Source organism: Sorex araneus, chromosome 5 (genome assembly GCF_027595985.1).
Source record: "Sorex araneus isolate mSorAra2 chromosome 5, mSorAra2.pri, whole genome shotgun sequence".
NCBI classification, from domain to species: domain Eukaryota; kingdom Metazoa; phylum Chordata; class Mammalia; order Eulipotyphla; family Soricidae; genus Sorex; species Sorex araneus.
In genome coordinates this window covers 135812628-135823724 of record NC_073306.1, presented here as the reverse complement: position 1 = coordinate 135823724, position 11097 = coordinate 135812628, and the positions used below count along the sequence as shown (strand labels likewise).

The window sequence follows — 11097 nt, the reverse complement described above, 5'->3', positions numbered from 1 at the left end:
TCCAACAGGTATGTGTATATATCACTGTATCACTGTCACCCCATTGTTTGTCGATTTACTCAAGCAGGCACCAGTAACGTCTCTATTACACTCAGCCTTGAGATTTTAGCAGCCTCTCCTTACTCGTCTTTCCCAATGACTGGAGGCTGTTTCAGGGTCAGGGGAATGAGACCTATCGTTATTGTTTTTGGCATATTGAATATGCCACGGGTAGCTTGCCAGGCTCTGCCATGCAGGCAGGATACTCTTGGTAGCTTACTAGGCTCTCCGAGAGGGATGGAGGAATCGAACACGCGCCGGCTGTGTGCAAGACAAACATCCTACCCGCTGTGCTATCCCCCAAAGGTTAAGCTTCTGTTTCCCCTAAGAACTGTGTTCCTGCTTTCCCGAAGAGTACTGGGAAGACCCTCCCAGTCCCTACCTGCTTACATTAACCAGTAAGTCACCCATTCTGTGCTAACTATGCTTACCTGATCAAAGTTGGTGCCTGCTAACTGTGCTTCTGCGATGAAGGATAAAAAAACCTGCTGTCACAGGTGCGTGGGGACCTTGTCAAGACTCCACGGCGTTGGATGAGACTCGGACCCTAGCTCAAGCTAGCAATAAAGGTCCTTTGCTTTTGCATTCAAACGTGTGGAACTGGTCTCTCTGTGAACAGGAAACCCAGAACCCGGGTATAACATTACCTCATTTGCCTGGAAACACTTCGTACACATCCCCCTCCTCTTCCCGGCCCCCCTCCTCCCCCCCCAACAGCCGAAGGCACGGCGCTCACAACATCCCATGTGAAGGGCACAGTGATAAATAAACCGCCCTCCCTTGCCCGAGTCTACACCTGTCCACACTCACCTTTAACCTTCCTTATCAGAAACTACTGATTCAAAACCAACCACCTGCCAAACTGATTCAACTAAAACTCAGGCCCCCTGGAGCCTGCTCTTGGCTGTTTTCTGCTGTTTGTCCCACAGATCAGCCAAGAAAAGGGTTTGACTCAACATGGACTGGAAATTCACGGATGGACCCAACTTTCTTTTCCTTCTTGCTTTTTGGGTCACACCCAGTGAGGCTCAGGGGGTTTTACTCCTGGCTCTGCACTCAGGAATTACTCCTGGTGGTGCTCAGGGGACTCTATGGGATGCCGGAGATTGAACCCGGGTCAGCCGTGTGCAAGGCAAACGCCCTCCCCGCTGGACTATTGCTCTAGCTCCCAACTTTTTTTTTCTTTTTTCTTTTTCTTTCAGGCAGGCACCCTGGCATCTCCGGAAGGCCCTGAGGAAAATCCTGCTCCAGCCCTGGGTGACCTTCCAGGAGCCTCAAGGCTCCTCCAGGCAAGCCGAGGACAGAATTAGACTCCGGGGATTTTACGCCATCAGAGCTGAGTCCTTCCTATTGTTCTCCTCTCCTTTCTTCCGCCTGGAGTGAATCACAGGATCCTTAGAAACCCCTATTGATGTGGCCTCGGGATGGCACCTTGATCTTGATCTTCAAAGCCTCCTTTTAGGCCTCTGGCTGGAAATTTACATGCCCAAGGAAAGTAAATTTGCACCCTGGCCCCACACCCCACGCATCCTTTGATAACCAAATGCTCCTCTTTCTTTGTTCCCCCGGTCTGCCTTAAAAGGAATTCAGTGGCGAGGAAAATAATTCTTGCCTCGGTGCTCTGTGCAGTTACTGTGACCCGCGCAGGTACCTGCTTCAGCTAGGAAGAGGCAGTGCTGGCCCCGGCGAGAGATCAATTAGGAAATATCTGGGTTTGCACTCGGAGCCACGGGCCTGGGGTAAGGCCGCCTGGGGGAAGGAGGCAGGAAAAAAAGTCGCTGAAACCCCACCCCCCCCCCACCCCCCCCCCCGACCTCAGTGCCTTGCGCAGGGAGTGGCCACAGAAGGAGCCGGCAGCAAAGGGAAACGCGGGGCCTCAGGCCAAAGCTAGGGCTGAGGGACCCTACAGGAAGTGCAAAGGGATCCCCTTTTTCCATCCCTCTCTCAACTCCCCCATCTTGTCTTGCCTTCCGGATATGGCCAGAGAGAAATGACGTGCAGGGGACACACTGTGCGTCTGGCCTGCTCCTTCCTGTCTGTTAGGGACCAATTCCATCTTTCATCACCTCAGAGCACTTCATTCACGCCGAGGAAGCGAATCTGCCCAGCCCGACTGCCCGGCTACTCCTGCCCCTACAAGCCTGCGAGCTGTGTGGACACTCGGGACATGACATAAACATGTGTCTGTTCTCTGGCTTCACATGTTGTCACACAGGCTGACCCAGGCTTACTGCTCCCGAGGGCTGGAAGGGGGAAGAAATGCATTACAGACACACCCTAGCAACGGACTCTTAGCTAGGTAGAAAGCCCAGCTGCAGCAGCTTGGGAGAAACCCTGTAAAAGTCAACTCGGGGGGCTGGAGCTATAGTACAGCTGCAGCGGAGGGCGTTTGCCTTGCACGTGGCCGACCTGGGTTCGATCCCCGGCATCCCTTGGAGAGAAAAGCTTCTATCTTTTCCTGCCTGGCGCTGTTTCTCAGAGCACCTCCACCCTTTCTGCACTTAAAACTCCTTCTGGTTCCACCTCTGAATTTTGAAGTGGGCTGGCAGCTAGAAAAGGGGCCCCACAGCGAGGAATTCTTGGGAAGAAATGGAACTAGTCCTAAGGCTGCCTGTTCCACCTGGTGGACACAGGAACTGAGGCCCGATAAGACTTACCTGGCATGAGCACAGACCTCAGCAGCCTGGACCCCGCTCTGGGAGAAGCTCCTGCAGGAACAAAGGCCAGGAAAGGAATATCAAAGAACACCATCCACCTCTCCCAGCTCCCTGCCCCCCTTGGCAATTACCCTAGCAACGGACTCTTAGCTAGGTAGAAAGCCCGGCTGAAGCAGCTTGGGAGAAACCCTATAAAAGTCAACTTGAGGGGTTGGAGCCATAGTACAGCAGGGAGAGCGTTTGCCTTGCACGAGGCCAACCCAGGTTCAATTCCCAGCATCCCATAGGGTCTCCTGAGCACTGCCAGGAGTAGAGTAATTCCTGAGTGCAGAGCCAGGAGTAACCCATGTGCATCACCCGGTATGACCCAAAAAGAAAAAAAAAAAAAAAAGAAAGGAAAAAAAATCAACATGAGCCAAGGAAGCAGGAACATGGGGTGCCTGAGTACTCGTGTCACCCGAATCTCCCCTCCTGAGACTTTTACGCCTTCATCCCTTAGTGCTGGGATGTGTCCTGGGGCCCCCTCTCCACCTGGAGCACTGTGGCACTGTCATCCTGTTGTTCATCGATTTTGCTTGAGCCGGCACCAGTAATGTCTCCATTATGAGACTTGTTGTTACTGTTTTTGGCATATCGGATATGCCACAGGGAGCTTGCCAGGCTCTGCTGTGCCGGTAGGATACTCTCGGTAGCTTGCCGGGCTCTCCGAGAGGGACAGAGTTATCGAACCCAGGTCGGCCACGTGCAAGGCAAATGCCCTACTGCTGTGCTATCGCTCCAGCCCACCTGGACAGGCTCCCCTATTCTTCCTGATGTTTCTCTCCCCCGCCCCAGCCCCCTTCCTCAGGACCTCCCAGTAGAGTCTCTTAGAGTTCATGGCTGCTCATCTCCTCCTGAAGGTCTCTGCTGGGAGGAAGAGGCAAGAGTCAGAAACGCCTGCGATATCCGACTCTCCGTCCTGCCGAGCCCACAGTCCTGCACCTCCCCAGCCCTTCCTCGGGGACAGAGATAGAGAGAAAACAGATTCCCGTCTCCAGGCTGCCGCATCTCAACCACCCGGGGACCCCCCCCCCAGCATGAATTTGAAGGCCACTGCAAGGGGAGAACTTCGGGAGGGGGTCCCTCGGGGGCTATGACCTTCTTACCTGGCCCTGGAGTCGCATGAACACCCACAGCAGGTCCCCTGGGATTCTGTGATGTGGGGCTTCGTGGCTCCGTCTGGGCTCATGGGGGCTGTCCTCAAATAGTCAACGCTTCTTTTTGTTTGTTTTGCTTTTTTGGGGGGAGGTGGGTCACACCCAGCGAAGCACAGGGGTCACTCCTGGCTCACGCGCTTAGGAATTACTCCTGGCGGTGCTCAGGGGACCATATGGGATGCTGGGATTCGAACCTGGGTCGGCCGCATGCAAGGCAAATGTGCTATTCCTCCAGCCCCGGAGTTTTTATTTTAAATAATAAGGTCTTGTGGCCAGAGTGATAGTACAGTGGGGAAGGCGTTTGCCTTGCATACAAATCTGACAACCTGGGTTCGATTCCCAGCATCCCATACCCGGGGCACTGCCAGGAGTAATTCCTGAGTGCAGAGCCAAGAGTAACCTCTGAGGGTGTGACCCAAAAAGCAAATAATAAATAAAAATAATAAGGTATTTAAAGAAACACTGACTTGTAATGAACTACATTTAGCAATATTTCTTTGCATGCTCATTAGCGATCTATTTGCCTTAGCAATTTTGACTTTATTAAAATCACAATTATTTAATTCCATTTCCTTTATCTACCTCTGCCATGTAATCCCCCATGCAGCCGCTGGGGCCCCAGGAATGAAGAGAACCTCTTATAAGGCGGTTTTAGGAAAGAAAATAAAGAGCCGGAGAGAGTTGGGGAAACAGAAAATTATTAATGCTTGTGGCCAACCCAAAGTGTCAAGGACGAACATGAATACACCCAGGAGAAATGAGCTGGCTACCAGGAGAAGCAGCAGCTGAGAGTGAGGCACTCAGCACTCATTCCCGGCCCTTCATCACGGATCGATTCCGAACAGAATTCAAGCCACTTACCCCAGTACTGCCCAAGCCCTGAGAAAAACACAGCCGCGTCCATGGAAACCCCAAGACTCTGATCCAGGGAGATTTTGCTTCAACAAATTCGGATATTAGCATGGCTTTGGGGCTTTGCTGGTTTATCTCTGGGGCAAATTACGGGCTTTGGGGAAGGCACGGGATGAAAATAAACCTTAATCCTTTCTTGATGCGTATAACACAAAATATCACCGCCCCTAACCCTGCCCTCCTGCAGAAAATAGCACTGTAGCACTGTCCTCCTGTTGTTCATCGATTTGCTCAAGTGGGCACCAGTAATGTCTCCATTGTGAGACTTGTTGTTACTGTTTTTGGCATATCGAATACTCCACAGGCAGCATGCCAGGCTCTGCCGTGAGGGCGGGATACTCTCGGTAGCTTGCTGGACTCTCTGAGAGGGATGGAGGAACCGAACCTGGGTCAGCCGCATGCAAGGCAAACGCCCTACCTGCTGTGCTATCGCTCCAGCCTCCCACAGAAATACAGGGTAATATTGTCCGGTGGAAAGAACGTTTCAAGGAGGGCCTCACCTATGGCCTGACTGAAAAAGTGTGAATCAAAGTTCCTTCCTCTCCCCAGGGGACGCCTGCTCTGCCCAAGAGAGAGGTGCGGCACTTCCCCCACTTCACCTTTTTGTCTTTCAGCCGGAACCCCGTGCCAGGCACTGTTCTGGGATCTGAGAAACAGTCTCGCTGGATTTAATCAAATCAAGAAAAAAAGTGCAGGGGCTGGAGCAATAGCACAGCGGGTAGGACATTTGCCTTGCACGCAGCCAACCCAGGCTCAATTCCCAGCATCCCATACGGTCCCCGAGTATCACCAGGGGTGATTCCTGAGTGCATGAGCCAGGAGTAGCCCCTGTGCAACACCAGGTGTGACCCAAAAAGCAAAAAAGCAAAAAAAGTACAGTACCTCCAGGTTAATTCGAATCTAAGAGAACACAAAGAGCAGTGAACAATCCTTCCCATGGCCGATTTGGGGTTCACTTCTTTGAAAACATTATCCATCAGATATCTGAGATTCCAAGGGAACTGGATGTCGCCAATCAGGAAGGTAAGACCTTGGAAGGAAGGGGGAGTGAGGGGGCTGGTCCGAGCACACACAGAGAACGAGGCGTGCCGTCCGGGTTCCTAATGACTCCCCGAGTCCTTGAAGGACTTGAAGGCAGAGGAGCCGTCTAGAGTTCTGGCGAACCTGGCCCGAAAGCCCCAGCTGTTCCGAAGCTCCACTTGCCCCCTTGTGTGACAACCGGAAATAGGGTGTGGAAGGCAGGTTCTGAGTCCAGGGAGAGATGCTGACGTCTGTGCTCACAGACCATCTCTACCGGTGCAAAGTTCGGGCTGGTATTTATCTCCAAGAACTTTTGACGTTCTTTAAAACAAAACAACAACAAATTCCTTTTCTCTTTCTTTCCCTTTGTCGTTGTTACTAGACCCAGTGGTCACACACGCTGGCCTGGGGCCCCAGTCACTGGTTTATCCGGTGACAGTGCTACTGCAGGTGACCAAGACAGACACCACCCCTGCCTGCTCGGGCACCTCTGGCACTGCTCTAACCTCGGGCACTCATGAGTGCCAGTTCCCATCAGCCTCTGTCCATGGGCAAGGCTGAGGGTCTTTGACGAGCATTACCCCTGGCACCAGGGCGGGGCTTCCTCAAACCGCAACTTCCTTTCCTTGTTGTTCTCCGCACTTGAGAGTTTTGGTCCTTTGATCTCTGTGCCCTGAACACGGGCACTCTCTGGAATATGTAGGTGTTCAGTAAAACCAGGCTCGTGACTGTCTGAATAATTAACTGTACATCAAATACCAAGATATATACGATCCTGGCTCAAAAGGAATCAGAAACACACAGAGAAACCCAGAAACACTGGGACTTGGCTACAGCCTGATCTCTTCTGTGTAAAGTGCTGCCTGAAAGCACTCCAAATAAAATTAAATCTTTTTAAGAAAAGAGAGAGTGTGTAAAAGAAACCGTAACCACGTAAACAATGCCGAAGGGCCCTTCGCAAAGTCATTCTTGACACGTGAGCTCAGAAAGACGGAGCGCTGTGATTTACCCAACAATAAGATGTGATTTCTGAATGGGAACCAGAACTGGAGCACGCCGAACAGAGGCATCAACAAAGAGCACGTAAGTAAGAACCATTTTATTGTCAGCACCAACTGCCGTACACTCGAAACACTCAAGGGAATTCACAAGGGTCCACAAAGTGAGAGTCAGAAAGTGAAACGTGAGATCTACAATAGAAAACCATCGCGACACCGGCTCGGTCCAGCTGGAAAAGGGAAGAAAACGCGGCTATCTAGAGGACACGCTTCAGGTGGGCTAGGATTGTTGGAAAAAGAAGAAGAGAACAAAGGAACAGACAGATAGGGTATTGCCGAGTTTCCGGGACCATGGCAGCAGCCAGGACCTTCCGTGGCCTTTTCTCGTGGCCGCGTCATGATTTTCCTGTGGCTAGGACAGACCTGCAGCTCTCGCCTCCCAGTCTCAGCCGCCACCGTCAGTGCTCCGAGCGGTACGCAGGGAACGTCTCTGTCCGATGCAGCTTCAGAGGGCTGGACACATCTATTCAGAAGGAAGGCAGAAAGGACAGTCAGGCGTCAGGAAAGCCCATGATGAAACGCGCTAGGAGCACGCTTTGGAAATAAGTGATGTCAGGACACACACACACACACACACACACACACACACACGGCATTAAGCAAAGAAATGGCAGCATTAACAAATCGCCTACACGTGTGCCTTGCATTAAGCTGGAATTGATGCCACGAGTGGTTTCAATACCAGGATGATTAGGGAGGGGAGGTGTGCGCAGGAGTGTGGATGTTTGGGGGTTGGACCTTCTTGGGAAACCGCACTGTAGCACTGTCGTCCCGCTGTTCATCGATTTGCTCGAGCGGGCACCAGTAACGTCTCCATTGTGAGACTTGTTGTAACTGTTTTTGGCATATCGAATACACCACCATGGGGAGCTTGCCAGGCTCTGCCGTGCGGGCGGGATACTCTCGGTAGCTGCCGGGCTCTCTGAGAGGGACGGAGGAATTGAACCCGGGTTGACTGCGTGCAAGGCAAACGCCCTACCCACTGTGCTATTGTTCCAGTCCCTTGGAAAACTAGTGTATAATAAAATTAGCTGATACTACAGTTCCACCGAGGAAATCTCGCAGGAAACGAGCTCTTCTTTACGTCCTTCCGGCCTTGATGATTTCAGGTTTAGGTTCCAATTCAAGAAACGACTGACTTGGTCAGGGTCACCCCGTCGGGCACAGACAGAGGGTGGCCCGCTTCTAAGGGAAGACTCAGGCGGGAAACATTTCTGATCCCGCGGCCCCCGTGTCCTCATGGCGACGTCCTGCTTGTAGCCCAAGAGCAACCATTGTGAACAGCCCACAAATGGGCATGGGTGTTTCCAGAAATTGTTTGCCCAGACCAGCAGGCTGGCTTTGGCTGGCCGACCCAGGAAGACACTTTTCTGCTGCCACGGCTTCATACAAGCCGGGGGCGATGCTGCCATCTGCTGGTGAAATGTGGCCAGAGCAAGAAATGTCCCAGGTGGGATGTAGAACAGCCCTTGGTCAAGCTGCCCAGGAAGCCAAACCTTCCTGCCAGAAGACACAGCCCCCCTCCCTCCCCTGACACAGGTGCAGGACGCCGGGGACTGGAGACTCCAAAGGAGCCCAAAGGAGCCGGAAGCTCATGTCTCCGCTCATGTCTCCGCCTCAGCTGGGCCCCACTGGCTCTTCCTGTGTGGAGTGTGAACCTGGGCTATAAGTAACCCCGGACTCACTTTCCACTTCTACAAAATGGGGAGAAAACGTGTGTCTCACGGCCTCCGGGGGCGCTGGCGGTGTAGAGGAAACGGGAGGGGCTTCCTGAGCTGGGATGTCTTTTCTGAAGGCGTGTGGGGTCACAGCATGAAGACAAAGGCCAGGGGGTGTCGCAGGCGCTGGGAGGGGCCGGCCTGAAAGCTGAGCCAGAGGAAACTTCCACAACCTTCTACTGGGGAAGTCTTGAAAACTGAAATATCGCAAATCACCAGCGACCATTTCTTTCAGCTCTCAGCTATTCAGTCCTGCCATCAATCCATCAATCCTTTCCAACGTGCGCGCACACACGCACACACACACACACACACACACACACACACACACACACACACACACAAACCCTGATCAGTACCTGTGATGGGGTGATGGGGTGAGTCTATGCCCTTATAGTAAGCCTCTGCCTACACACACACACACACACACACACACACACACACACACACACACACACACACTGTCCATAGGTTTGACGCTCTCAGTCACACCCCAGGTGTTTCTTTCGTGAGGTCTGGAACCGCTTCCCACGGGCAGCCCACACCACTCGACACCCAGTACTAACGCAAAGCCCCAGTCACCGGGGTCAGATCCGAACACTCCGGGGGCACCTTCCGCCCCGCACAGCTGTGTACAGAGTCTGCGCTCACGAGAAAGAGGGAGCGGCAACACTCCCCTGAAATCCGAGACACCCACGGCTGCTGTGGCACAGTGCCGGAACGGAACGCGCCCAGCCTGGCAGGACGGCGGCAGGCAGCTGTGCCCGCACAAAGCTGGGGCTGGACGCGCTGCCTCCCTCCCCCCATCCCGCCTTCCCGGACCCTGTCAGCAGGTCCCAAGCTGTGGCTCACGTCCGTCCAGGTCATCAGACACTTGCAATTGCTTGTCGACACTTAAAATCACCGCACGCGATGCCCAGCAGAGCCACCTGCCCTGGTCTCTGGTGAAACCCAAAGAGAAACGGAACCTGCACGGCTGGCCCGAATCTCCCCTGGGACTCCGGGGGCCTCTTCCGAGCCACTCTGCTCCCCGAAGTCCTCCCCCGCCCGGAGGGCGAGAGCACTGGCTGCCCTTTGTCACCCTTCACACGGGCTCAGACCCCGAGTTCTCTCTGACACACACACCACCAAGGGCCCGGGGTGATCCCCAGCCAATGTCCCCCAGGCAGCCACTTAAAGCGACTCCCTTGGCAGACACGCAGGTGGCACAGGCTGGCCCTGGTCTCCGAGCATCTCCGAGGGGGCCCCGAGTCCTCCCCCTGTGGGTAGCACATGGCGAAGGGAAGAGGCTGGGACGGGGTCAGAGTGTACCAGAGCAGCCCGGGGTCCCAAGACAGAGACGAAAGCCCTGTTCCAGCCGACCCCCACAGAGGCCCAGAGAAGCCGATAAGATTGCTCGGCCCGCCAAGCTGGGGTCCTGTCTCTCATCTCCTAAGACCTGCTGGAGTCAAATCTCACCCATGAGGGATGAGCCTGCGCTTGCGGAGAAACAAGTGACACTCTGTCAATTCCCATGGAAGGGTTTGGAAAAGAGAGGGACAGAGAGCGAGCCAGGGACGTCACAAAAAGAGTGTGTATGTGTGTGTGTGTGTGTGTCCACACACGCGGGGAGTGAGGGGGAGGCAGAGCAGTAGTACAGCAGGGAGGGCATTTGTCCTGCAAGTTCAGTCTTGGACATCCCTTATGGTGCCCCAAGCACAGCCAGGAGTGATTCCTGAGGTAGAGCCAGGAGTAACCTCTGAGCACTGCCGAGTGTAGCCTCCAAACAAACAGAACCCAAAAGCAAAAAGGAGAACTATGAGGAGGTAAGAATCTTCTAGGAAGCCCGGGCTCCAAAGTTCCCACTAACCCCAGCGAGACTGTCCCCTTACTGCTGGATGAGTGCCCAGCTCTTGCTTCTGCCCCAGGGCCTTTGCACTTGCTGGGCTCATGGAAAATGCCTTTCCCTGGCTCAAAGTGTGATTGTTCTCAAACTTCAGGGGCCCAGGGGGAAATGTTTCTGTGACACTCTGAGCCTTCTGGGACCACCATCTAAATTTACCTCCTGGTCAGAACACTCTCGAAACCAGTAACTTTGTCTAGCGCTCCACCACTGCAAAATGTCCTTTCGTGTCAGTGGGGCACACCCCGCTTTGAAAACCAAACACACTTAATTGATGACTAGGATCTTCAGAGAGTGCATGTGTAGGGTTCCCTGGGGGCCACTCCGGCAATATCCAGCTAACTGGGTCAGATGGCTCAGTGCTGGGTCCCCATTACGGGGTGCTCTTCCAGTCCCTGGGGTTCTGGGGCTCATCAGGTTTTCACCCACTGCTGCTCAGGAGCCCTTTAAGCACGTTAGGCAAGTGTTCTAACCCCTGAGCCATCTTCCTGGCCCGCTGGACACATTTCTAACCCTTCAGATGCTGCTTCTTCACTGCCGATGGGAACCAAATACTCCCAGGCTGTCGTGGGGACTAAACAAAACCCTCCCTTGTGAAGGCCGGCACTCAGAGGG

The 11097-nt window shown here is 53.7% G+C and overlaps 1 protein-coding gene across 1 annotated transcript in view; it reads right to left on the bottom strand.

The window, feature by feature from the left end:
* Positions 1–6908: 6908 nt before the first annotated feature.
* Positions 6909–11097, bottom strand: part of DOK5 (docking protein 5) — a 135099-nt gene continuing 130910 nt past the window's right edge. The window contains exon 8 of the mRNA XM_055139756.1: positions 6909–7345. Coding sequence (XP_054995731.1) covers positions 7281–7345 — 65 coding nt within the window. The 3' untranslated portion in view covers positions 6909–7280. The remainder of the gene's footprint in view (positions 7346–11097) is intronic.